This window comes from Salarias fasciatus, assembly GCF_902148845.1.
Source record: "Salarias fasciatus chromosome 7 unlocalized genomic scaffold, fSalaFa1.1 super_scaffold_4, whole genome shotgun sequence".
NCBI lineage: Eukaryota > Metazoa > Chordata > Actinopteri > Blenniiformes > Blenniidae > Salarias > Salarias fasciatus.
Genome location: NW_021941229.1, coordinates 3,835,334 through 3,863,229, shown reverse-complemented (window position 1 = coordinate 3,863,229; position 27,896 = coordinate 3,835,334). Strand labels below are relative to the sequence as shown.

Genomic DNA, 27,896 nt, shown 5'->3' with positions numbered 1-27,896 from the left:
ACCTCTGAAGACTTCATGGCAGCTTGACAGCACAGGTACTGATACAAGGATCAGCCGCAGAACCGGCCTCCGGACATAGAAACCCACTCAAAGTCCAGATATGGCGTCATAGCAACGACAACAACAAAAAAAGGTAAAATCAGGTGATGGTGTGAGTGAGCCTGGCGCTGGAGGTCCAACCTGGTCTGGCATCATTCAGCGTCCGGCTCCCTGAGCTCCGAGGACGGACTTTCTCTGGGCGGCAGCAGGTCGTAGTGACAGGGGATGTGGCTGTTTTTTGGCAAATCGTACGGATCCTGTCCAAACTGCATGTGGCTGCGGTCCTCGCCTGTGGACGGGATGCAGCTGACGGTGGGCTCTGAAACCACAGGCAAGGAAACTGTCGGAATAAACCGTGAAATACAACCAAGAATCTTCGAAAACTGGGTACTGAGAGGTTCGGCTGCTATTCAAAAGACCAAGTCTTGTTTATGTCTAATAGACCTGATAGTAGAAAACAGACCCGTCAGCAGCACTGAACGAGAATAAATGAACGCAGGACGGAGCCACTCACCGACTTCGTAGACGTTGCGTTTGTCGGTGGGGCTGCTGCTGATCTCGGCGTACGGCGAGTCGCGTCTGGCCGGGGACTTCATCTCCACGTAGCCACACTCGGTGTGTTTGGCCGTCAGCAGCGGCGGGTCTTTGATGGTGGCGTAGGGGTTTTCCGAGCTGCTGAGGGAGCAGGAGCTGGCGTGGTAGGGCGCGCCCTTCACCAGATCTGCATCAGGTGGACAGAAGGGCGGATCAGAGAGGAACGACAGCACCGAGACGAAGAGATCTGCATTGATGTGGAAGACCTACCTCTTAATGACTTCCCCATGTATCTGCTGTCAACCCCATAAGCTCCTGACACGGGAAGAAACACTAATTTTATCTCTTCACATTCTCCAGTGCCTTTCAGTTTTGGCCAGTTTGCATCATTTCTCTGACATGTGGAGGAACGACGGCGACTCACCCAGCTCGTTGAAGCAGTCCCCTTGTTTCCAGTCTGCAGGCAGCGTGCCGCCGTTGTCTCCAGGACTCAGTTTCCTCTGATACACATTTTTCAAGTTCACAAACATCTGGTTGTTCTTGGTCTGAAATGAGCAGAAAGACATTTCCATGACTGTAAACGGACTGAGAACCCGCTGACAGGAGCCCGTCTCCGCCCGGCGATACCGACCTTTACGTACGGAGCGTTGTTGACGTGCAGAGGGCTGACGCACTGCGTCAGGGTGTGGTAGCTGGGATTGGAGAAGTAGTTGCTGGGCTGGCCGTCACATGGTGACGGGTGAGCTTCTGGAAGATGAAAATGTGAGAAAGACAAGAACAGAAAAGGTCTGTTAAATCCCCTTTCTGCCTCCGTCGCTTCATTCTTTTTCCTTCTACTTCCTTCCTTTGGGTGTGTGTTCTACCTGTGATGGTGTAGTCGGCTGTGACCCTCATGGCCGGGGTGTAGGTCACAGCCGGCATGGCGGGCTCTTTGCCTTTCTGCTTCTTCTTGTAGATGACGAAGAGCAGCAGGAGGAAGAGCACCAGCAGCACCAGGACGATGATCCCCGCGATGGCGCCGATCTGGTAGGTGTCCACGTGGATGGCGGCGCTGGTCAGACTGTTGAGGCTGCCCACCACCACGCCGGCTGCAGAGCACAGTTCACACCCAGCTGAAGCTCAGAGGAAACGGAGACAGCCGTCTCGCCGCCCCGTCCAGCCTCACCTTGGTCGCATCGAGCTCCCTTCCAGCCCGGGCTGCAGTAGCAGGTGCCGGTCATGTGGTCGCAGGTGGAGTTGTTCAGGCAGTCGCAGACCTGACGGCAGCCGTAGCCGTAAGAACCAGGAGGGCACTCTGGAAACGCCAAGAAATCACAAGGGTCATCGAGTCGGAGAGAGTTGGGTGTCGTGGAAAACGTGGCTCTGAGAGTTTTATGGAGCTCTAAACGCTTTGTGTTGGTTAAAGATGTGGACATATTGCGGAGGACGTACTCTGCTCGCAGAGCTGCCCCATGAAGCCGGTGCGACACGTGCACTGTCCAGAGATGTGGTCGCAGTCCGCTCCGTTCTTACACTGGCAGGTACGAGAGCAGTCCTTCCCGAAGAAGCCCAGAGGACATCCTGCGGGAGGACACGTCACACTCTTCACATCCATGAACAAAAAAACACCACGCTGTCTTTAAGCGGCTCTTATGATTTCACACTGGAAAATATGACATGTGAGAACAGAATCCAGAGGTTTAATCTTTGAACAGGGCACAACTTTGTAATCTGGACTCTGTTTCAACACATTTAAATGAAGTATAAAAATTCTTTTAAGTTAAAAATCATGCAAAATCCTTCACATGCAGCTCTGTATTTATAGTCAATATAAAGCAGTGCCGAGTGAAATCCACCAATGTCCTTTGACTGATGTTACACTCAATCATTAAGAAGGACATTGACAGTATGTGAGCTTTAAGCTGTTTGCATGAATTACTACAGTCCAAGTATCACAGGCGTTTTGACGTTTAACTGCGATTTTTCCAAAAAAACTGAACTAATGTTTCTGGTATTTTCTGTTGATCAGGATCAGAGATGCAGTGAAATCAACTTATTGTGACGTATCATTGGCGTAGAATCACACTGTGAGGGTCAACCTGTAAAAACATGAATGAAATCTACAGAGGACTTAGTTTGTGACATTTCACTGTATGTGGGTGTATGAAAAATGTTAAAAAAGCATTTTCCTCTCTAAGTTTCAGCTTGTTCCTTTATTGAACATAGATTTTAATTTGAACTGTTCATGTGTTTATGCCTCTTTAGACTGAAGAAAACATTTGGAGTTGATCACAAATGACAGTTTCCTTCCCTCTGCAGAATCGTCTTGATCTAGTCGAAGGTTCATTGTCCAAATACCTTTAAAATAATGTTTAGTTTATTAGAAAAGGCACATTTTTGTACTAACTTAATTGTAATAACTTAGGCAGATCTCAATTCATCTTGGTTTTGACTCCCAATAGCTGATCATTTTGATTTTAGTTCCAGAGTAATGGACAATAATTTTCTTTCTTGGGAAAATAAAGCAATATCTTCTTGACACACTACTAGACGGCTCTGCCATGATGTCTTTTGTTCAGCCGAAGAGGAAATATGGCATTCAGCAACAAGATTTCCTGCAAGTAAGAGACTTTGTCATGAGGGTTACCCACAATCCCTCAGTATCAAAACATTCCACACCAAGAGAAATGAGTCTTATTATGGAAATCTGGCAGGTTTAATCAGTTTATTCTATGATATCCTGAAGCGGTGTAACACCACAAACACTCACTTTCTGAAGGGCATGTGTGAAAGATAAGTCTGTGTGTGTGTGTGTGTGTGTGTGTGTGTGTGTGTGTGTGTGTGTGTGTGTGTGTGTGTGTGTGTGTGTGTGTGTGAGACTGACGCTGCGTGCAGTACAGGCCGGTCCATCCAGGGGTGCACTTGCACTCTCCGTCGTAGGCGCTGCAGTAGGCTCCGTTGTGGCAGTTGCAGGTGTGGATGCAGTTGGGACCCCACTGGCCGGGAGGACACGCTGCAACACGCCAGAGAGAGGAGCGGGTCTTTAAAAGAGAGTCCTCCAGAGGGCGCTCCGCTCGCCCCGCCCCGGTGCACTCACGCTGGGAGCAGTCGCTGCCGATCCAGCCCGGGTAGCACTGGCAGGAGCCGTCGATCGGGTGGCAGGTGCCGTTATTGGTGCAGCTGCAGCTCCACGCGCAGTTCTTTCCAAAGCGCCCGCTGGGACACACTGCACACACACACACACACACACACACACACACAAGCATCAGCAGTGATTTAGGGTTGGAGGGGTGTGTGTGGGCGTGCTGCTCACCCTCGTTGCACAGGGCTCCCTTGAAGCCGGGCAGACAGTCACACTGTCCCGTCACGTGGTGGCAGGGCCCGTTGCTGTGGACGCACTGCGGACACGTCTGGCTGCAGCGGTGGCCGAAGTAACCTGGAGAGCAGACTGCACGCACACACACACACACACACACGTGTTTATTGAGCAGACATGCGAGAGGCGGCTGGAGTGCAGGTGGGGCGTGCAGCAGGACTCACTCCTCTGGCAGGTGGTGCCTCGGTACCCCGGGGCGCACTCACAGGTCCCCTCGTCCGGAGAGCACGACGCCCCGTTCTTACAGGAGCAGGACAGGGAGCAGTTCGGGCCCCAGCGGCCCTCCGTGCACACGCTGTCGCAGTGGATACCTGCTCACACACACACACACACACACACACACACAGTGAAGCCGTGAAGAGATAGAGACACACTGAGCCATGAGAAGACAGACGGCCGGTCTCACCGGTCCATCCGGCCGAGCAGCGGCAGTGTCCGGTGGCGTGGTCACATCCGTCAGCGTGGCTGCAGTCACACCGCTCTCTGCAGTCCAGGCCGTACGTCCCGGCCTGAGGACAACACAACCATCAGAGGAGGAGCAGAGAGCAGCCAGCAGCCTGTGAGGAGCGTGACTCTACAGACAGTCTCTGCAGAAACTCCATCAATCTCTCACTTCAGCTGAGAACTGCTGAGTTTCCAGAGTCTCCTCTTGGTAGAATGATGAGAATTTAAGCCAAATAAGAAAATAGACGGTTTCACTCAGTTACTTTCACCTGCTGCTTCATCTAGAGCTCTGAGACGAGCTGAAAATCATTGCTAAATATGGTAAAAAGAAGACTATATATGGATATGATTCTCCAAATCATGACAAGGTAAAAGAGCTAAAAATGTAAACGTGTCCAGTCTTCTACATTAAAACTCTGACACTTCATTAGTTCACAGCTGTAGCAGAGCCAGAGTGGGGGCAAGGGGGCGGTCGCCCCAGGGCCCACAAGGTCATAGGGCCCCGTTTCATTTGATGTGTTCACATTTAATCGGAAATTAATTATTATAATACAATGTGCAGTGTGTACGAGAAGGTATACGCATATGAGTGTGGGCTCCAATTTTTCCAATTCTTAATTTACGACTGTCCATGAATGCATCAGAGCTGTAAGCCAGCGCTGATTGGCTGTGCGGCATGAATGAGTTTTTTCTTTTGCACTTGATCTGAACTTTTTGGAGGGAAGTTAAACAGTATGCTAAACACTACGCTAGCCGCTAGCGGTACTACCCAAAACCTAACATCGGAGCCACTGGTGAGTCAGTGAAAGCTTCAAAAATATTATCTTTATCAGAATGCTGTGGTCTTAAACACCTGGCTATTTGAATGTGCCTTGTGTTGCTCTCAACTATAAGAGACCGCCGACTCTATTTTTTTCTAATATAGTGAATTCCAAAAGATATAGATAGCTGTGTCTATATCTATCTGAATAGACTGTGTAATTTTAGACCAGCTGTGTTCATTTTATATTGAAGCTGTATCAAAGATGGTACAGATTTAGCCTGTGACTTTTTATCTGAGCTTTCAGCACCATGGACAGCGGACGCTCTGAGATTGACGCCTGTCGGCTGCATTTGTGTGCGGGTGTGCTTATGTGTATTTGTTCTACAAGTTTGGGAACTGGTTTGTGACTTTATTCTGCTTTCTGAGGCATAGAGGTTTGCTTGGCTCAGTAAAAGTGAGCATTAGTGTGTTGTTTGATGGTAGGATGAGTAATTGTTTGAATGGTAAAATTACTATCATAAGGGCCTGTGGAGAATGCTCCGCCCCCTCTGGACTGAGACCCACGCTCTGCCTCTGGTTCACAGTAGTGGTGTGGTTCACATAAAATACTGACTTTGGATGCATGGCACAATTAAACAATTTATCAGCTGAGATATCCTGATTTTAAACATGTTTTACTTGAAAGAAAGAGGATCAAACTTTCAGAATTCAGTCCACAGTGGGAAAACACAGCTTTTATTATTCACCTCTCACTGTTAGTTACTTTCCTGAATACTGTCCTGTGTCGCTATTGTCCTTGAAAAACATATAGTTTTGAAAACAACTGGCTTTTAGAATTGGTGTGTGTGTGTGTGTGTGTGTGTGTGTGTGTGTGTGTGTGTGTGTGTGTGTGTGTGTGTGTGTGTCTGACCTGGCAGTGCAGCTCGCAGCGCTGGCCCCTCCAGCCCGGGGCGCAGGTGCAGCTCCCGTCCAGGGCGCTGCAGGCTCCGCCCGGCCCGCACGTGCAGGTGAGGTTACAGTCCTGCCCCCAGCTGCCACTGGGGCAGTTGATGGAGCAGTCCACCCCGTGCCAGCCTGAGGGTCACAGTCAGATCAGAGCAGGCCCCCCCAGGCCCCTCCTGGACCCAGGTCTGTGACCTTCCCTCACCTGGTTTACAGGAACAGGACCCGTCCACCGGGGAGCACTGGGCCTGGTTCTGACAGCTGCAGCTGGAGGAGCAGTTCAGGCCGTGGCGTCCTGCGGGACACGGCGCCAGGCAGTCCGGTCCCTGCACCATCCGCACACACCGGTCAGAACACGGAGACCAGTCACCAGTCCAGTATCAGGTATTAGAGCTGTCTCAGTGCCTGCTGCTGCAGTGTCACATTGCCACCACCAGGTGTCACCGTGCTCCTGCACCTGCGGTGCCCGGGCCTTCAGGTGTTGAGATGAGGACTCAGAAGAAGAGCAGCGGGTTTTCTCTCACCGTGAATCCTGGAGCGCAGCTGCACTCTCCGGTCACGCTGTGGCAGTCGGCTCCGTTCCGGCAGCGGCACACCTGCCGGCACGACTCCCCGTAGAAGCCCGGGGCGCACGTCTCGTTGCAGTAGAGGCCCGACCAGCCGGGCCGACACGTGCACTCTCCTGACATGGGGTGGCAGCTGGTGACACCGAGAAAACACACCAGAGCGTGTTTGTGAAAATGAATCTTAATTCAGGAGCCACACACACACTCTAGGTTCATCCTGAGGGTTTGGACCAGTACAGAGGTGTGACAGAGAGCTGAATCCCTACCCCCTACTGGATCCACGGTTTGAATCCCTATCCCAAACACCAAGGTAGGACTCCTCACACCACTGGACAGAGTCATCAATAACTCTGAGAGAGTGAACAGCTGTGCAGAGACACATGCAGGCTGAAGCCTGGTCAGCTGTCCCCAGAGGACACTGTCCCCCTTTATGAAGACACTCGGTGTCACAGCATTTCGTCTTGCACGCTCACCTCATGCTTCTGGGACCGACGGGCCTACCTGCGAGTGTTGCGTCTGGAGCACGGACACTTCCTGTCGCAGGACAGGCCGTAGTGTCCCTCGGGACAGACCCGGACGTCGCACGTGTCCCCGCTGAAGCCCGGCTCACACACACACTCCCCGGTGGTGTGTGAACACTTGCCGTTGTTCTTGCAGCGGCAGGTTTTTGCACAGTCGACACCGTAAGAACCAACTGGACACTGGTCCTGACACCTGTTCAGAGGAACACACACACACACACACACACACACCCGTAAACACGGGTTCCATGTGCAGCCTGACTTCATTCACCACAGAGCAGAAACAGCTTGTCAGACGCTCAAACTGAGACGTTTGTTTTGATCACAGTGTCTCGAAAAAGTTGGGACAGGAGCAGGTTTCCTGTGGTGCAGCAGCTGCTGGGCTTTAGAGGAAGGACTGTAAAGGTTCAAAGACTGAGCCGGTTTGTATTTTGGCTCATCCATGTCAGATTTATGCCCGGTCCACATTCTGCTCATGTGTCCACCGGGCCACTGTGTCGAGAAGAGGCAGACGAAAACCCTTCTGAACCGGACAGACGGGTCTGTCTGCAGGGGTCAAACTTTAGCCGTCCATTCTGACCCGTCGTGTTTGGACCTGGAGCTGTGGATGATGGAGTTACTGCTCTCTCTCTCTCTTTCTCTCTCTCTCCCTGGCGAAGCCCTCGTTGGTCCTGCTAATAGGTTCCAGTGTGTTTGGGTGTGGTGTGTTTGGCGGTGTGTGTGTCGCGGTGCCGCACTGTGACGTTCGGTTTCCCTCAAACTCTTATTTACTCATAAAAGCGCTCCTGGAAAGTCTATTTCTGTCCCGTCCCTGGTCGGTTTAAGTATATGTTGCACTCTCTGATATTGGTAATTATCCGGCCTGAAGCTCCGCCGAAGTTTGTCTGTGAAAACAGAGCTGAGCTTCCTGCCGGTGTTTTCTCCGCTGTCTCGGGAGGATGTGGACGACTCCAGCAGATACAGATGGTTTCAGAGGACAGATGGTTTCAGAGGACTGCGGACGACGACGGCTTGATGGTCATGTACTCTGCATGTTTGAGGCTTCAACGCCTCTACTCTACAGACAGTCTCTATTCAGTTCACTTGTTATTAGCATGAGTTTAACAATCTAAAAACCTGCTGATGCTAATGCTAATGCTAATGGTCAACTCTTTAGCCAGACTATTTCATGCAACTCTTTTACCTTTACTGCCTGTTAAAGTAATTACACTCAGTTTTAAAGAGGTAACTGGTAACTGTAACCGAGTACTGGATCCCAGACGCTTCCATGACACTTTCAGGAAGTCTCTCCATTCTGAAAAACATCAGGGACATAATCCAGGTCCAGTGGATCCAACTCCAGGAGGCTAGATCTACAGGATCTAGCTCTAGATCTGAGAGGTAATCCAGGTCCATCAATCCACATCCAGAGCCGAGCAATGATCCAGGTCCAGTGGATCAAACTTCAGAACGGGAGATAATCCAGGTACATCGATGTAGCTCCAGAGGTGACAGGTGTTCCAGGTCCCCTGGATCCAGCTCCTGAGCCCGGTGTGCTTCCCCCTCATCATGCTGAAGCGGACTTGCGGCGTCTTACCGCTCTCCGGTGTATCCGGCGCTGCACACACACCGTCCTGTCGACGGCTCACAGACGCCGTCGTTGTGACACTGGCACTCCTGGGAACAGTTCTGGCCGAATCTCCCCTCGGGACACGGCTGCCCACACACTGTACCCTGCGCACGGACACAACACACACACATTTACACACTCCTAAAAACATGTTTTCTTAAACATGATGAGAAGAAGCAGCTGTCCTCCTGTTCAAACTCAATGTCTTCAGTGTGGAGAAGTGAGCTGCTGCCACTTCCTGGTTTCCTGTGGGACATGCTGGAGGACAGCAGCAGGTCTGATGGTGAAGGGTCACCGTACCGTCCATCCTGCAGGACAGGAGCAGGCCCCCGTCACGTGGTGACACACTCCCCCGTTCTGACAGGGACATCGCTCCTCACACTGCCGGCCATGTTTCCCCGGAGGACACAGGTCTTCACAGCTGCAGAGGACAGGAGGAGACGGGAGGGGGACAGGCTGTGGTGAGACCGGGGCTCGTCCTGACAGCTCAAACTGCTACTGAACCCACCAGGAAAAACAGACTCACAAAGCCCCGGTGTATCCGGGCGAGCACGTGCATTCCCCGGTCACATGGTGGCAGTCCGCCCCGTTCCGGCACTGGCACTTCTGCTGGCAGCCGGTCCCGTAGGCGCCCGGCTCGCAGTGGGCCTCGCAGCGCCAGCCCCGGAAGCCCGGGGTGCAGATGCAGGCCCCGGTGATGGGGTTGCACAGGCCCCCGTTCTGGCACTGGCACCGGCTGCTGCAGTGCGGACCCCAGTGGGCGCCGTCGCAGGCTGAGGGGGAACAGCAGCACCATGAAAACACACAGATAAGGTGATTAGAAAATCAATTCTCTCACAAAGCGGAGTGAAACAGACCCAGATCTCACACAACATGAACAGCAATCTCTCATTAAGGAACCATAACATGACAGAGGTTGATGCCAGGATCAGAGAAGTGACACTTTTTACTGAGAACATCAGAGGGAAACTTTACGAGCGGCAGCTCCTTCACCACACTCAGCTGCTCGATCCAGAGAACAAAGCAGCTCCTTGACTCCCTTCAGAGACTAACGGGATGAACACAAACGGTTTTTCTGCAAACTGGAAACCACAGAGGTTGAGGAAAGTTCAAAGAACGGATGGAGAAGACTGAACAGGAGCCACCGGAGGGAAAGGACAGGGAAGACCCCTCCAGCCGGGAGGAGACCGCCGGAGGAGGGGAAGCTTAACACTGACTACTGTTTGTGGAAAATTAAAAAAACATTTCAGTCAAAGCTTGGTGGAGTCGCTGCAGAGGAGATGCAGAGTCACCGGAGTTCCTCTCCTCATTCCAGACTCAGACTCCACCTCAAGTTCAAACTGAACCCGAGTGAAGAAACACTTCTGACGACATACTAGACTAAAACATGCAAACTCCACACAGAAAGTGTTCATCTGAAACACACAGATCTGTTTTCTGCACAGCTTTCAGTCTGTTCTCTGGTGGATCTCTGCCGCTAATCGTACTTTCACCACTGAATCAGAATGTGTGCATGGAAGGAAAACCAAGTGATTGTAACGACGGTGACTCTGTGGTTTATGGCTACATGTGATTTTTTTTTATCCCCAAGCAGGCCATGTGTTTAATGTAAAAATATATCTGTGCATTTGCTGTTTTTTTTTTATAGCCTTTTCATTCTGCTCTCTGCACAGAAAATAAATCACAGCTTTCTTTATTTTCACAGCCTTAGATCCACGTGTGAAATGGAATCATCCAGTCACAATATCTCTACCGAATAACTAGCTGGACTGCTGTTTATTCACTTTCTACCAGCAGCTTTTCCACAAGTCAAGCAGTTTTTTGTTGTTGTTGTTGATTTTGGTGCTTTCGCCTTTAACGTATTGTGAACATAAGGAAGTGAAGTACAATCTGCTTTCTGCACCATGTTTCATGTTTAAAATGAGCCCACAAGCCCCGGTCTGGGTGTAACCTCCTGTCTCCTCTTCACTTGTAAAGTCTTCTGCTGTTACACTGATGCTCTCTGAGGTGAATTTTAGGATTCCAGCATAAAGCCAGAGAGTGTACTCGGTGCAGTGTGGATGGTTGAATACATCCAGAAAGAGTTCTGTCAAACCAGAGGCAGATCCTCTCCTTCGACATCGTCCCTCAGAGGTGGAGGTCGTATAATTATCTGCCCAAAGGTCCAGTAATAAAATCCCAAAGCCCCCCTGCTGACTGACCTTTTTTTTCATCTTCACATGAGGCTGCTTGCTGCTCCACATAAACTCCTTAAAGACGCTGCGGATGATTGAAAGCAGCTGTGTGGGATTTGTAATGAGGCTCCGGTTCATTCTGATGACATTAAAGACATGACTCAAAAATTTTGCACTTAGATAAAAATTCAAGCCTCGTTCGATTAAGATTTCATTTTAGTTTCCTTGCGCCTGGTGCTTACTGAATACCACATTTCATTAAGAATGGAGTATTGACAGAAAGTCATGCAAATGTTTGTCCTCATGGAGACTTTCCTCCGTTCTGGACATCAAACGTCTTCAAGATAGAAGAAATGTGTTCATGGTATACGAGTTTTGGAGAATGAGCCAAGCAACACCTACTTTTTTCATCAAATGTCACCAAAGTTAAATGATACAAAAACCTAACGTGCAGCTTGGTTTTTAGTTCAATGTTATTTCCCATAAACATTCCCATTATGGACACTACATTAAATACTATACAATTCAAATCAACTTTCAAAAGTTATTTTCAACCCATCACCCTACTGCTTACATATTCCACTGAACTATCACGGTTTGACCCTTGTCAAACAGTACAGACACCATCTATCAACAGAAAACCATTTAAAAAAAGCATTTTTGAGAAGGAAATTAGAAAACAAATTCTCATCTGTCCTGTAATAAAAGGTGTGTAGAATTATTAGGCAAATGAGTATTTTGACCACATCATCCTCTTTATGCATGTCGTCCTACTCCATTAGGCTTGAAAGCCTACTACTGATGAAGCATATCAGCTGATGGTCATCTCTGTAATGAGAAGGGGTGTGGTCTAAAGACATCAACACCCTGCAGCAGGTGTGCAGAATTATTAGGCAACTTCCTTTCCTTTGGCAAAATGGCTCAGAAGAGAGATTGACAGACTCCGAAAAGTCAAAACTAACAACATGTCTTGCAGAGGGATGCAGTACTCTTAAAATTGCCAAGCTTTTGAGGCGTGATCATCGAACAATCAAGCATTTCATTCATAATAGTCAACAGGGTCGCAAGAAGCGTGTTGGAAAAACAAGGCAGAAAATAACTCCCTATGAACTGAGGAAAATGAAGCGTGGAGCTGCCAAGAGGCCACTTGCCAGCAGTTCTGCCATAATTCAGAGCTGCAGCATCACTGGAGCGCCAAAAAGCAACTCCAGTGATGAAGGTAAAGAAGGCTGAAAAACCACCAGCACTGAACAAGACACACAAGATAAAACGTCAAGACTGGGACAAGAACTATCATAGGACTGATTTTTCTCAGGTTTTCTGGACTGATGAAATGAGAGAGCGTCTTGATGGCCAGATGGAGGCCCGGGGCTGAGAGCTCCACTCCGAATCAGACCCAGCAGGGTGGAGGTGGGGACTGCTCTGGGTCCTGGTCTGGGCTGGTATCATCAGAGAGCAGCTTGCGGGACCTTTTCGGGTCGAGGATGGAGTCCAGCTCAACTCCCAGTCCTACTGCCAGTTTCTGGACGACACCTTCAAGCGGTGGTGCAGGAAGACGACAGCATCGTTCAAGAAAAATGTGATTTTCATGCAGGACAAAGCTCCATCACACGCATCCAACTACTCCACTGTGTGGCCAGAAAAGCTCTAGAAGAAGAAAAAATAACGACATGGCTCCTGGTTCACCTGATCTGAACCCCATACAGAACCTGTGGTCCATCACCAAATGTGAGCTCTACAGGGAGGGAAAACGGGGTCTGGGAGGCTGTGGGTGCTGCTGAACACATCAAGACACTGACAGAATCTATGGACGGCCGCTTTTGAGTGTCCTCGCAAAGAAAGGTGGCTCTATTGGTCACTGATTTGTTTTTGTTTTTGAATGCCAGAAATGTATATTTGTGAATTTTGAGTTGTTATATTGGTTTCCCTGGTGAAAATAAATCAGTGAAATGAGTATATATTTGTTTTTTGTTAAGTTGCCTAACAATTCTGCACAGTAACAGTCACCTGCACACACAGACATCCTCCTAAGATACTGAAACTAAAGAAGCCCCACTAAACTTCCCAAAATATTCAGCTTTGTTATTTCTGAGTCTTTTGTGTTCATTGAGAGCATAGTTGTTGTTCTATAATAAAATTAATCCTCAAAAATACAACTTACCTAATAATTCTGCACACCCTGTAATCATCAGATCTGCTTCATTCAAACAGCAACTGACAGCAGAGAACCATGTAAACATGAGAAATAACTCATCATACATTCAAATGAAATGGTTTATTATGTATTTTCACTCAGGACAGCGCAGTTTAGCTGCGATGCTAAAGCCACGATGCTGGTAAAGAAGTATTTATTCACTCAGTGTGTCCATCTGATGCTCGGTTTGGTTCCTCCATGTTTGATCTACTGATATGGGAAAAGAGCGACCCCTAGTGGTTACACTGGAACAGCGGCTGTAACTTTAGCTAGCATGCTGCCGGACGGATTAAACCATCCGTCAGTGTCAAATGTCATTGAAGACCAGTGCTGTTCAGTCCATCAATAACTGCACCAAACTATGACTTTACCAGTTGTAGGTACCAGTAAACAGTTTCTGGGAGTGAAGACAAGAGAGCAAATGCATGTTTATTAAAACTCTGGGACAGAAGCCAGTGAATTATCCTTCCTTTCATCCTTGAACATTTGTGATTCTTGTGTTGTTTTTAAAAAAAGGGTCGTCTTCTTGAAATGGGAATGAGTTTCCCTGGCGGCCGGGCTCCTGCGCTGCCTCATAAACAGCCTGCCGGTGGGCGATGTGCTCGGCATGCAGAGCAGCGCCGGCGTCCCTCGCCGCCGCTCCATTCCCAGGCTGCTGGGGTGATTAACAGGCTGCTTTTCTTCCCGCTGCATTAGCACGCTCCTCTCTGACCTGCCCAAGTCCTGCTTTCCTCCCTTTCCTGGGGCGGCCTGGCCCTGCGAGGCGCTGCAGGGGGATTACAGAGACCGGGATGCACCCCCCCCCCCCCCCCCCCCCCCCATCCCCCACCCCCCACCGTGAATTCACGCCGTCTGCTGTTCTGGTACCATTTTGAAACCTGACCTAGATTAAAGAAAGGCCAAACTGCAGGAGCTCGGGGCTGCTCGTCCACTTCCCGGAGAAGCGCATTGTTCCTTTTCATCGGCCTCATTCAAGACGGCCGAGAACAAAACGCTAATGCGCGGCGCCGGGTTCGTCCGTCTCGGGCAGGATCTCCAGGTCCTGACTCTCAGACAGTCCATGGCTTTCACGGCTCGTGCCGTGAAGGTGTGTGTTAAACGGTTCAAAACCCAACACACGCAGAGCTCATGCTCTAAACATCGCTCATCAGAAGGTGTGTTTTCCACACCGGAGCGCCGGTTCGGCGTCCCGGCCTCCTCCTGCCCCACGCCGGGCGGAGGCAGGGCCGGGAGCGGTAACTGGAGCAGGCAGTTGTTCTCACTTGGCTCCGCTCAGTGGGACGGGGATGTTTTTCCATCTATTCAGTGATTACCCAGTCTACGAGGAATGGCGCGCTCGTGGGAAAAGAAAGCGTCCTGCACGCTTAATGCGGAGGATTCCCAGAGAGAAAACACTCCTGCAGTTCCCACAGAGCACATCCTCAAGTCCAGTTCTCCACAAAATTACCTTCAGAGGCAAATAAACTGCATTCTCAAACACGTTGCTCAGAAGAACATATTCTGTCCTTTATTATGTTTTTTACAGAATCATCCTGCTTGGTCTGAAACAGATTTTTTTTCTTGGTTTTCATGTCGGTGGATAAAACTGACCCTGTATCTTCTTCTGGGATGTGCGCCGCCTTCCCACAGCGGAACCCGGAGCCTCCTGAGCGTCTTGTGTTGTTGTCATGTGTACTGAATCACAAGCTCCACTGCCCAGGGTCATTTCCTACCGCACGATTTTCTGCCATTATCCCCGCTCCCCCCCGCCGAACACAGCCGTTCTCCATTTCCTGCTCTTGGTCCCCAAATTGATCCTCAGACGTATTGTTGGGGCCCACTGACCTGTGCAGGACGGCCGATACATTAGAGCCTCCGGAGGAAATGAAAGACGTCGGGGGGGCGTCCTCCGTTTGAGGGAAACACAGAGAATCAAACGAAAACACAGAACTGTCGTTGTGATCCTCTGGTCCAAAACTAAACCACTGTAAACAAAACAAAACAGCTGCATGATTAATTCTTTATTCTATTTGGAAGTGTCTTTATTTCGGTGGCTTCCTGTAACGATGGACCTTCCAGGAGCTTCGCAGCGCTCTCCTCAGACGGCTCCAGATTTGTCCCCGTTCTTGCTGTTTCAGGCCAACCTGATGTTTTAATCATCATTTCATCAATCTGTTCGGTCTTCGTCATGTTCTAGATACCACTTTGAGAGGGTTTGTTCTGAAGATGGTCCACTGTGGTCATGTAGGATCGTCCTCAGGTAGACTATGGAGCTTCAGCCTGATCGTAGAACGGATGAACCGTTGAGACCAGGCCAGATTGGTCCAAACCTTCACGGTGTTTGATGAACTGTTTGCTTTGTTGTTTCTCTGCTGCTGTTTATCTGTTTCACCGTCACACTCTGAAAGTTTACCACCTGTGGAACAAAGCTGGACTCCAAGGCGAGCTTGTAGTGAGATAAAAATCACTTCTGCTGCCCACAGGCGTCGCTCTGTCAGACAGCGAGGAGCAGTGTCTCTTCCTGGAAAACTCCAGAGAGCGGCAGACATTATGAATGACTCGCTCTTCACTTGCAGCGTCTCCATTGTCCAGGACACTTTAGGAACGTCAACAAGGAAAAGACAACGGGAGTCAGCTTCCTTTGAGCCTTGTTACTGAGACATTCAAACTCTCAATAAGTTCCAATTGGTCAGTTTTTAATAGATGAGTGCCGTGTGTGTGTGTGTGTGTGTGTGTGTGTGTGTGTGTGTGTGTGTGTGTGTGTGTGTGTGTGTGTGTGTGTGTGTGTGTGTTGGGGCCCGGTGCAGCCCGGGGGGCCCAGACACAACAATAAGCTCCTTTATTACAGACTGAAAGTGAAGACAGCGACACACCCTGTGGCTCCTCCAGCGCTCAGGCCGGCAGAGACACATTCATGCTCGTAGGCACAAAACCAAAATAACCTCCCACAGACAGCGACTCCGTCTGGGAGGTTTCTCCAAACTGTACGGCTCGGGTTTCCAGCAGAGTCTATTAAAGGCCCCAAATGCAAACAAGCTTCCTAAATCCTAATCCTAAACGATGAGGAGCCGAAGGGACCCACTGCAGTCTCCGCCGTCTCCGCTGGCATCGGTCCGACGTCTGAAGTGTGGAATGGACACGAGATGAAAGGACAGGACTTCCCCCGCTTTGCTTCCGCTGTCAGTTATGGGCTGATGAAGCTTCTGGGAACTTCCACACCAGTCTGGACACACGTGTGGAGCTTCAGGCAGCTCAGGCGCACAGACCGTCCCGTGTGTTTGTGTTAACTTACAGTAATGAGTCCGGTCCACAGCCTGGCAGGCTGAAGGATGATGGAGAAACTTAGTGACCAGCAAGAGCATCAGCTGACTCCACCCCCGAAACACAAGTGATTTCAACAGCGTCACAGAAAACAGGACACGGCCTTGTCCCCTGGTTCTGGACTACAACAAAATGCAGATGTTTGGATGTGTGGAACACAGATCATCGTGTTTGAACGAGGGTCTGTTTATGTCGGTTTAATGAAATGAGATGAGATGTGGCGGCAGTGTTGAGGTCAGAGAGGAAAACACAGCTGCTCCACAAACATAATCACCTATTAGAATGTGGTTCGCTGATCAAAATCAAGTCAAATCAAACAGATAGTAGCTGAACTTTGTTCCACTAGAGGAAAAAGCCCAAGTGTTCTGTTCCCTCGTATGTTCAGCGGAGCTGTAAGACGATACCGGCCTGTTTTTCCTCTTGTGAGTTCAGAGTGCTTTCACAGAAAAAAACAGTCACACACACAAAGACGTGATGTCTGACGGGCAGCGGCAGCTGGAGGACTTACCGCTGGAGCAGTTGGAGCCCCCCCAGCCCGGCTCGCACTGGCAGGTGTTGGGCGCGATGCAGCGGCCGTGAACGCAGCTCTCCGCACAGTGAGCTGGACATGGAGGAGCCAGAGGACAGGCGGGGTTCAGAGACCAGCACAGGAAGACCGAAGCTCACACTACCACTGAACTCGTCAGGACTCAACGTGAGAGGACCGGTACTCAGACCGACCAATCACACTCATCAACAGCTTTCTCCATATAATGAATGAAGGCTGATCGACTCCAGTAGAGCAGTGGACCTCGACTCAAGTCTGTGAAGTTAAAAAAAGCTCTTGTTTTGAGAAATAAGTATACTGTGCTTTTGCATTCTTTGTTATGACCAGACCAATAAATTCAATTAAATGGTTGAACAGAGGATCTGATGGTCAGATGTTTGGTCGGTTGGTTGGCTGATTGCTCGGTCGGTAAGTCAGTCTGTTAGTCAGATGGTTGCTTGGTTGCTTGGTTGGTCAGATGGTTAGTTTGTCAGATGGTTGGTTAGTTGGTTGGATGGTTGGTTATTTGGTCAGATGGTTGGTTAGTTGGTTGATTGATTGGTTGGTCAAATGGTTGGTTGAATGGCCAGATGGTTGGTTGGTTGGTTGGTTGGTCTTATGGTTGGTTAACTGGTTGGATGTTTGGATAATTGGTCAGATGGTTTGTTGATTGCTTGGTCAGATGGTTGGTTTGTTGGTTAATTAGATGGCTGGTTGTTTGGTTGGTCAGATGGTTGGTTAACTTGTTGGATGTTTCTATAATTGGTCAGATGGTTGGTTGGTTGGTTGGTTAATTACATGGTTGGTCAGATGGTTGGATGGTTGGTTGGTTGGTTGGTTAGATGGATGATGGATGGAGTGTGTCATTAATGGCGTCCCCCCGTCTCCTAAAAGACGGGTTGAGCTTCATCCTCACTGTTTGTAATTCAGCGAAACACTCTAATCTGCTCCTGACTGTATCAGATTTCGAGGAAGCTGTTTCTCTGAGTGAGGGCAGCCGGTACAAGTGAAGCGTTTATAAAGGAAGCTCTTCATTCCATCAGACTAAACAGTCATTGAATTACTGAGAAACAAACCACCAAACCAGGCAGTGATGACTCTCTGGGTTTATCAGTTTACTGTACAAAGTGACTCTAATCACACAAAAACACTGTTTGTGTAGCATCGGCTTTAGTTTACGATATTTTCTATTTTACAGTGTTTCGATCAAACACTAAGGAATAATAGCAGAAAAAAAATCTTATTTTCCTCAGACATTTTAATGAAGTTTCTCAGCAATAGTTTTCCAACATGAACCCAGTTTCCTTGACGCTCTGGTGTGGAGGGGCTGTTTCTGGGGTTAAAAGCTGCTTCCTGCCCCTCCGACGAGGAGCTCTGAAAGCAGCATGTGACGGCTGCTTACACAACGAAGGCTTTTCACACCAAACTAAATTCCCCTCTGAAGTCCCGGAGGCAAATTAAGCGTGGTCTCCGTCTCCTCCAAATAAGAAATATCCCCGTCCTCGGTGCAGCCCAGCAGCGGCGGCAGCAGGCCGTGGCTGCAGACAGTTGTTGTGGGGCGAACACCTGTCGCTGCCCGCCGGCCGCTCACTGTCTTCATTGTGCAGAGGACACATGTGAACAACAGCTTTTTCCTGAACACTGAGTCATTCAGTGAAGACATTTTTTCCTCAGCGTGCAGACGCACACTAATCTGGAGTGTTAGCGTGTCCTGACAGGGCAGATCGTTCAATTCTCAGTCCAATAGAGCTATCAGTGGTCTTCATGCTGTTTTCTGTTTGTTTTACCTTTAACTCGTCTCCTGTGTGACTCTACATGGTTAATGCACACGGCAAAGGGAACTTACGAGCACAGATCTCTCCGTTCTCGTAGAAACCGGGGCAGCACTGAGACTTCCTGCTGTACATGGTCTTCTTTCCCAGACGGTACGCCGTCTTGTAGCTGATTCTACACAGGAACAGGATCACACAGAGGATAACAAGATGTCGTGTGATAATCAACCCAATCCACTTTTTACTACCAACAGAACAGAAACAATGGAAGGAGTTCACACTCAAACATTTGACTGTTTCATGGGAAATATTAGCAGCGGGCCGCGTGTTTGACACCCTTCCTCACCCGTGTTTGGTGCACTTGAACCACTTCAGGATGTCCGAGCAGCTCGTGTAATAAACCTGATTGTAAAGATGAGCGTACGACTCCCGCACCGTCACCGAGTAGCTGGAAGAACAAACATCAAACACATTTAATCGGTATCAAACACTCACCAGCAAGACTCGTGTGTGTGTGTGTGTGTGTGTGTGTGTGTGTGTGTGTGTTAATGAGGGATTAGATATCCACTGTACTGTGTGTGGTCCTACAAGTGATTCTGGTTTCAGCCTCATGACTGCTGAACTCTCCTCAGACTCGTTTCTCAGGGTTTTTTTTTTTTTTTTTTTTTTTTTTTTTATTGTGTCGTTGACCATTGTGTTGTTTCTCTTTTTAACCCGATTTCTTTTTTTTTTCCCACAGGAATTCCTATGTGCCTAAACTGTTTATGTAAACAAATCGCAAATTAAAAAAAAAAAAAAAAAAGTAAACACACTAATTATTTTCATCACTTCAGTTTTAATTCTTAATTCACTGTTAAGTTAAGCGTGTTTCAGGGAATCAAAAGCATTTGATAATTACAAATATGTTTGAGAACTTTCACTTCCACTCCATCAAACTCATTCTAGCATCTCTGTTGATTGACTTTTTCTTCTTCACACGTGAAATTGTCAGCAAGAACTTTGTATTTCCACCAGGTGATCGGACCAGTTCGACAAAAATAACTTTAGCTTTTGTAAATGTACTTTAAGGCCCCATTTCAGGTTATAAACTAAGCACACTGACTTTATATTTCATGAAATCACTCTAAGCAGATGTAAAACTAAATAGAGATCATTGAAGTCAGATTTAATCTGAAGTAAACCGAGAGAATAATATTCTGTGATATTGTCAGGAGGCCAGATCTAATGAAGCTTTCGATGAACTTCTTCATGATCCAAATTTTTATTAAATCTCGATGTATTTTTCTTGAAATTAACAGTAGAAGAATCAATCATTTGATTTAATTTTGAAATCTTATCTAATCGTTTGTTGCTCAGCTGTCTTCTAAAATAAAAATGAGATGAAGCAGTGACAGGGTGAACTGTCTGTTCTGCTTTCAGATGTCTTATAATGTCTTTTAACAGGTCAGACTATCCACACTGCACACAGTACACACTTTGTTGACTGATTCAGAAGTTCAGCGTGGAGGAAAACGCTCCTCAAAAAGTTCAATTACAACTCATGTTACAAAGGTAGTTTCCATCCAGGACGCTTTATTAGCTAAATCTATACGTCTGCTGGTTCTAACAAGCCAACGCAGGAAAATAATGGTATAAATTCAGTGATTTATGATATTTAAATTGTTTAAAAACCTCCTCCACCAAAAGAAGTGAATGTGTTTAAGAAGACGAGTCCTCATCCAAGATGGCAGCCAGGCTGCAACATCAGATGCTACAGTCAATGGGCTGTCTGCTTCTAAATCTCTATATATCTACTTTTATATGTCCATGTGTCTACTGCTATATGTCTACTTGTTTACTGCTATATGTCCATGCTCCTACCTCTATATTTCCACATGTCTACTTCTATATGTCCAGTGGACAGACTGGACAGGCTCACATCTTCTTCTATAACTGCATGTCTACTTCTAAGCATCCATGCAGGAAGATCAACCCCCCCCCCCAATCATTAACAGTCTGTCTATGCAGGACCAGGCAGTGTCGGTAAGACGGGTCCAGTTCAGCCCACCTCTCCCAGTGGCTGCAGACGTTGGGATCTTCCAGGTTCAGGGAGGAAACGATGAGAGGCAGGAGGCAGAGCGCCACCGTCAGGAGGACTGTGGAAAGGCAACGCGGGGTTGAGGCCATCTCTCAGAGCTGCTCCTCCGATCTATGGACGAACAGAAGACCCGTGTGAGCTGAAGGTTTCAGAGTTCACCGAAGACCAGGAGCGAGCGGACGGAGGACGGAGTGCAGAGGGTGAGGTCTGGAGCAGGTCCTGTGAAAGCTAAAGTTCTGTCAGACGTCCTGCTGATGGAGGACTCACACTGACATGAGGGTCTTTCACATGTGAGACCTTCTGAGAGCTGAGACCCAGACCACAGAGACCATAGTGACCACACAGACCACAGAGATTACCTAGAACATAGAGACCATAATGACCACAGATACCATAGAGACCACCTAGGCCAATGAAACCACCGAGACCACAGAGACCATACAGAGCACAGATACCACCGAGAACACAGAGACCACAAAGACAATCAAGACCACAGAAACTAGCTAGACCCCAGAGATCATATAGACCATAGATACCATAGAGACCACCAAGGCCACAGAAACCACAGAGACAACAAAAATCATACAGACCACAGAGACTACCTAGACCACAGAGACCATACAGACTATAGATACCATAGAGACCACAAGACCAAAGAAACCACCAACACTACCAAGACCACAAATATTACACAGACTACAGAGACTATCTAGACCACAGAGACTACCAAGGCCACAGAGATCACAGAGACTATCTAGACCACAGATACCATAGAGACCACCAAGACCACAGAGACCACCAAGACTACCTAGACCACACAGACCACAGATCTCATAGAGACGATCAAGACCAAAGAAACCACCAAGACCACAAAAACCTAAGGTACAAAGAGACCATAGTGACCATCGAGACGATAAAGACCACACAGACTACAGGGACCATGCAGATCACATGGACCCCACAGACCAAAAAGACCACCAAGACCACTAACACTACAGAGACTATAGAGACCTATGAGACCACAGCGGCCACCAAGATCAGAGACTAGACACACCACAGAGACTACTGAGACTACTTAAGACCACAGAGACTACCGAGAACACCAAGACCACATCAGATCACACAGAGCAGAAAGACGACAGAGACCACAGGCTCTTTCTGTTCCAGGGCAGCAGACGTGATCAGATGAATAAAGTCGTTTGAAACTTTGAAACATTAAAACTTGCCCGATATGAAGCCAGCTGGCCTCTCATGAGATCCCGTGTAGTGTAAGGGCAGCTGTGGCTCAGTGGGGCCAGCAGTCGTCTGACAATTGAGAGGTTGTTAGTTTGATTCCCGTCTCCCCCCTGTCTGCATGTCGAAGTGTCCTTGGGCAAGACACTGAACCCTGAATTGCCCCGGTGGATGGACTGAGCACCTTGCATGGCAGCCGCCTCCACCGGTGTGTGAATGTGTGTGTGAATGGGTGAATGTGATCCTGCAGGGTAAAGTGCTTTGGTCTCTGCTAATGCAGATGAAAAAGTGCTATATAAGTGTAGTCCATTTACCATTTTACACCATCAGGGACTACGAAAGCCACTGCTAATCCCTCTAAAAACATGTTAAAGAGGAAGAAAAACTGTTTTTTTAGTCTGAACACATGACTGAGTTTGAGCTGGTGGAGCTCAGCTGACTGATTCATCCTTTCAACCTTTCAGAGGTTGAGTTTTAGATCTGTAACCATCAGATGGTATCCGTCGGATTTCATTCTTTTTACATCTTCAGCTTCTCTCAGTCCTTACAGGATCGGCTCCCTCCATCCTGTGTTGCTCACATCAGGAGTCCTCTTTCATTGCTCTGGTTTGTTTCCCACCTCAGTGGTTTTCTCCACTCGGTGTTTTTACTTTCCAGTCGTATAACCTTCACATCTTTAAAAAAAAAATCACATTCAATCCAACAATCTCCTGCCTCCACATCGAGGATTTGGTCTTGTTGGAGTTTTATCTGGTTTTGCTTTAAAACATCAGCTGTTTATGTTTAAAGTAGGTGAAGATCCACTTGTTAGGTTCAGACTGTATTGAGAAATGTTGGGTTTTTACAACAGCGACAGCTTTCTAAATCACGTGGATCCATGTGGTTCAGACTTTTAAATGCACTTCTCATCATTTCAGTTTTTGAATTTACTGGTCAGACGTGACACAGTGTTGAGAGCCATGGAGGACCGGACTGATTCTGTGGAGAGAGTTCAAGTGTTCCTGACGTTAATGAGGGGGGACGGAGGCTCTGGCATCATGTGCTCCTGCTGCTGTAATGGATCGGGAAGCAGTGCGATCCATCGTCCACACTGCTTCATGTGATCCAGGGTGCTGATGTTCCTCTGGTGGGCGGGGCAGCTCAGTTAATATCAACGTCAGGTTCTCTCAGGTGAGGACAAGCGTAACAGAGCCGGAGCTCAGAGCGCTGCTTCAGCTGTTTTTTGTTTTCTTCGGCAGGAAGAGCATCACTACGGCGGGCCGGTGCTCATTATCACTTCAAACATGTAATCACTGGCTTATCCCTGACATTACTGACGGCCTGATACCGTCAGCTTCACCTGAGACGGCTCAGCCGTGAGTTTATTTCATTCACCATGAAAACACAAACACAGCAGTTCTGAACAATACAAAACAAACATTTTCAATTGCTTGAATGAAAGGAAAAACAAACCTATCTGATCATCAATGATTATATTCATCAAACATAAGGAACAAACAGCAAGCACCAAAGAAACTGTTTCCCTTGAACACAGCGAACAAACTTTCACCAGTTTTATTTCACATCACAATGATTCTAGTACAGCAGTTCTTTGTATTTTATTTAATAATATCTGGATCACTTTTGTGAATTTAGCATTGAGTTACATTCTTTTGATTCCTTAATCAGTTTGTTCCATAACTGAACCCCTTTAACCAAAATGTAACGCTCCCTGACTTTGGTTTTGTGAAGATCTGTTCCTTCTGAGTTGTAGCTACTTTCTTTTTTTTTACAAAACTGTTCTGAATATTGATGTTCAAAGTTTCTTTCTGAGCTGTATACACAATCTGCAGCACACTGTAATCAACAATCATGATAAGTGGCTGAATAATTGCTTTGTTGGATCTTTTTTTTCCCCACTGGTTATTGTGATGGATGTTTTTGATGGAACAATCACCCAAACATCAATCACACTGACGCTCCACACATCAGACAGTCAATTCAGCTTTTGTTTAGTTTGACACACATCTTAAAGCTGAAATCCACTCCTGTATTTCTCAGGAGAGCTGCAGACCCTCACAGCCGTCTGCAGCGTCCCTCCATCATCTAAACACGTCGGTCACCAACGCTCCGACTGAAACCTTCAATTTCCAAAGTGGCGCCTTCAGTCCAGTCACATAAATGTTTCATTAAGAACAATCTGAGCCGTATAATCAGCTGGTATATCTCTGCCGGCGTGGAACCACACGCATAAAGACCCTCACTTATCTTTCACTGGTCACCACAATGACAGATCTGAGATCGGCGGCTCGGCGTTATTTAGCCCTTTCTAAATGTTTTGTGATGACAACGAAACCCGACGTGAGTCCAGAGACCCTTCAAACCGTTTCTCTGTGAAGACCACAGTGTCAACAGACCCTGCTGAAGCACACAGTACAAGTCATTTTACTTTATATGAGATCCAGAACAAACTGCTGCAGCATCATGACAGAAGTCAACAGACTGCTTCCAACTGCAGAAACAGTAAGAATGAGTCCATAAAGACGTCATCGTCACGCACTGAAGAGTTGGTTCATTACGAGTCATCACTGCATGTTTAGCTGTGACGAAGTCTTTAAATCAAACTTATCAGTCTGTTGCCGTGTGACCGTCCTCACTGAGTCACGTCAAGAAGGCGGGACTCAAAACGCTGCTGGACAGGAAGAGAAGGAGCAGAGTTCGATGTACAATGCTTCTACTGTTGTGGAAGGCTGTGGAAACTTCAAGGTCGATTTTAACTAAATGTGTTTATCAACTGGACCGTCCATGTTGCTGTGATCACCCTATGAAACAGCTCCTCTGCAGCAGCTCTGTGAAGATTCCATTAAACCACACAGAAATAAGCCTTTTGACCTTATTTACACTTGAGATAATCTTCCAGAATGACCCTTCTCTTCCAGCTGAAGGTAGAAAACAAAGGTCTGTGTCTCCTGCCTGCTGCCTTTAACTTCAGCTGAGAAACGTTTCACTCTTTTACCTTCAACTGCTGCTTCACCTGGACCTCTCAAAGGAGAACAGACTGTGGCGTTTGGAGTCAGTAGAGTTTTAAAAACGTCTATCAGAGTGTGACGTGTCGCTGTGAGCTCAGGTGTGAAGCGAGGAACAACAGGAGTGAAGGATTCAGACAGTTTGTGAGAATTAAACCGCTCTTATCCAACCAAGTCACCGTTTCCTACAGTGACTGGACCATCAGCTCAACACAGCTCCAACTAGTGGCCTGCATAAAAATGACAGCCTTTCCAGTGTTTCTCTGTTGATAAACAGGAAACTTTTCTGAAACAAAGATGAAACAATGCTGTTTCCAGTCAATCGTTGTGAAAACGGAGCATCGGTTTTCTCCAGTTTTTTACTGAGGAAGCTGTGCAACAGACGCCTTTGTAGAACAAAGGTGGTTAAAAAGTAATCCCAAGTATCAAGAACATAAGGATCTTCAGGGGTTTTTACAGTGTGTCCACAGTAAGTCTGTCTGGTCCTCTTCCTTAATGGGGCAGAAACAGCTGGGGAGTCTTTACTGGCCCAGCTGCTGGATGAGTCTGGGTGATAGAGAGCTCAGGCCGGTCAGCGGCTCAGTGTCTTCTGGCTCACCTCCCTTTGAGAGCGCCGGTTTCTGGAGGAAGCCTTGGAGATGTGTGCAGGGCACGGCTCCTGACAGCGTGTCTGTACAGGCACTTTACAGAGCGGCGCAGTCGTCTTCTCTGGTTTCACTGAGCTGAGAGAGACGCCACAGCTGCGGCCGCCACCAACGAAACCCTCCCCGGACCCCCCCGACCCCCCCGACCCAAGACAACTGCACAAACAAGGGGCATGCTGTATGAGTGAAAGGGCTCCAGACACAACCCCTACTGGAGCGGATTAGACTGGGCAGCACAACTTTGATACGCAGTTCCCAGCAGCACGGCGGTGACGCCTCCGTGTCCGTCCACTGAGCAGTGCCAGAAACCAGGACCTGACTGAAGTCCTTCCAGAACCGGACAAAGGCCGCACTCACCCCGAGAACCAATATATGTTTGTGGGCAGTTTTTGTTATTTCAGGAAGAACTTACTAAAACGAGGCACAATTTGTCAGCTTGTTTACTTGCTTGCATACAGTTTTTTTTTTTTTTCCTTCCTGCTGGGAAGCATTTAAGAAGTGATTAAAAATGTCACAGTTCTTTGGCCACTCACACGGAGCGTGGAAACCATCTGCTGTTTTCGTGTCTGGACGTGTAACTGAAGCTTCAGAGTCTCACACAAAAGCAAAGACACATGAACTCCGCCAACAGAAACTGAAAATAATCTTTAACAATGCACACGGCGTAGAGCTAGCTGCAGGCGTATTTCACTGACAGCAGCACTTTCATGTGGTTACTGTGTATTCAGAGCTAGCCAGCGCGTCACTAATCTTTTTAAGGTTAAACATCACCAATCTGCACCTGGAATAACAGCCTGTTGGCATTTTATTCATGTACAACATGCTTATCTGTTATTCACCCTCCCTAGCTTCAAGCTGCTAGCTTCTAGCGTCTAACTTCTAGCTGCCAGCTTCTAGCTGTTAGCTTCTAGCTTCTAGCTTTTAGCTTCTATCTGCTAGCTTCTAGCTGCTGGCTAGCCACGCTCAGGGCAGTTTGACATGTTGAAGGTCTGAGAGGGTAACACAGCTCAATGCCACAATGGCCGCTTCACTTCTTGAAGTTTCGGAGACTTCAGAAAGTTTCCTGGAGATGTTGAATCTGAAGAGACGCAGTTAAAAACGCCTGACAATAAGCTGAGTTTGTTTTTCACAGTTTTGCAGTTCGACTTGTCAACTAGCCTGGATTTGAAAGTTCAATGGGCCAACAGCGAAATGAGTCACCAGGAACATCCTTCAGGACATTAAGTGTGTAATGGTTTGTGGTTGTTTGTGTGAATTTTTCTTTCAGGGAGATGAGCGCTGGTACTTTCCCATCGTAACTTGATGGTTGTGTGTGAGAAAACAACAGCTGAAGTTAATGATGTGGCCTCACAGCTGACTCCGGTGGATGCTGAGGAAGCCTGACAAAGTGAGGCTTAGACTGATTACAGAAGACATCTCCGACTGCCGGGAGCTGACCCCGACGGCCCACGGCGTCCTAAAACCATCGCCAAAAACATTACACCAAAGGGGTGGAAAACCACGGCAGAAGAGCGGAAGATAACTTTCAGCAGCTGCCAGGACTAAATATTCCCCACATGTTTGGTGATGACAGCCTCAACGGGAAGATAGAAATGTCTTTGAATTGTTTACTCAAAAACATCTGCCACATCTTCCACTGGTGTGTGTGTGTGTGTGTGTGTGCGCGCGCGCGTGTGTGTGTTGGTCAGCTCTGAGTCTTCTGCAGAGTGAAATAACGACTCCTGACACTTTCACTGGGGAAACGGCGCTCGGCTGTCAGACTCCTCTCAGTTCAGGGGCCACAATCGGCCCCCCAGTGAAGATGGACCAGAACTTTGAACTTTATTTCAATCATTGCCACAGTCTTTTTGTTTTTTAGACTAATGTTCCCAGTTTAGAGTCCACCTCACAGCTGTCACCGTAGCATCTCGTAACCATCGGAAAACCCGATCAATCGGCGTTCAATACGGATTCAATATGGACAGGCTTTGTGTATGTTGAGGTGTTTAAGGTCCCCTCAGTGCTTGTCCTGTGGGGACAGTGGGCCGAATGGTCTTTCTAACACTTTGAACACACGGGGAAGCTTACGCAGCACACACACACACACACACCATGAATGAGCCTTAAGTCTGCTAATCCTACCAAAACACAGCTAATGTCGCCGAGGCCAAACTGCTGCGGCGAGTGTTTCTGTCCTGCAGCTGCTGCTCACTGTTCAT

The 27,896-nt window shown here is 48.0% G+C and overlaps 1 protein-coding gene across 1 annotated transcript; it reads right to left on the bottom strand.

The window, feature by feature from the left end:
• Positions 1-23: 23 nt before the first annotated feature.
• megf10 (multiple EGF-like-domains 10) lies at positions 24-27,896 on the bottom strand. Its single transcript, XM_030085571.1, has 25 exons — positions 27,890-27,896; positions 20,787-20,874; positions 19,086-19,187; positions 18,814-18,914; positions 16,950-17,042; positions 9,300-9,546; positions 9,074-9,194; positions 8,741-8,877; positions 7,145-7,357; positions 6,602-6,776; positions 6,283-6,403; positions 6,046-6,209; positions 4,335-4,437; positions 4,093-4,239; positions 3,866-4,000; positions 3,650-3,778; positions 3,437-3,565; positions 2,005-2,133; positions 1,739-1,867; positions 1,437-1,661; positions 1,205-1,320; positions 998-1,118; positions 844-888; positions 554-760; positions 24-358 (listed from the first exon to the last, which is right to left on the bottom strand). Exons 1-25 carry the CDS (start codon positions 27,894-27,896, stop codon positions 192-194), a joined length of 3,351 nt encoding a protein of 1,116 aa, XP_029941431.1. The 3' UTR covers positions 24-191.

Bases quoted from the DNA above. Each gene is read 5' to 3' on its own strand.
- megf10 (XM_030085571.1), bottom strand. The intron at 18,915-19,085 runs GTGAGGAAGGGT...GTTCCTGTGTAG, and splicing joins TTCAAGTGCACCAAACACGG to AATCAGCTACAAGACGGCGT. The intron at 359-553 runs GTGAGTGGCTCC...CTGTGGTTTCAG, and splicing joins ACGCAACGTCTACGAAGTCG to AGCCCACCGTCAGCTGCATC.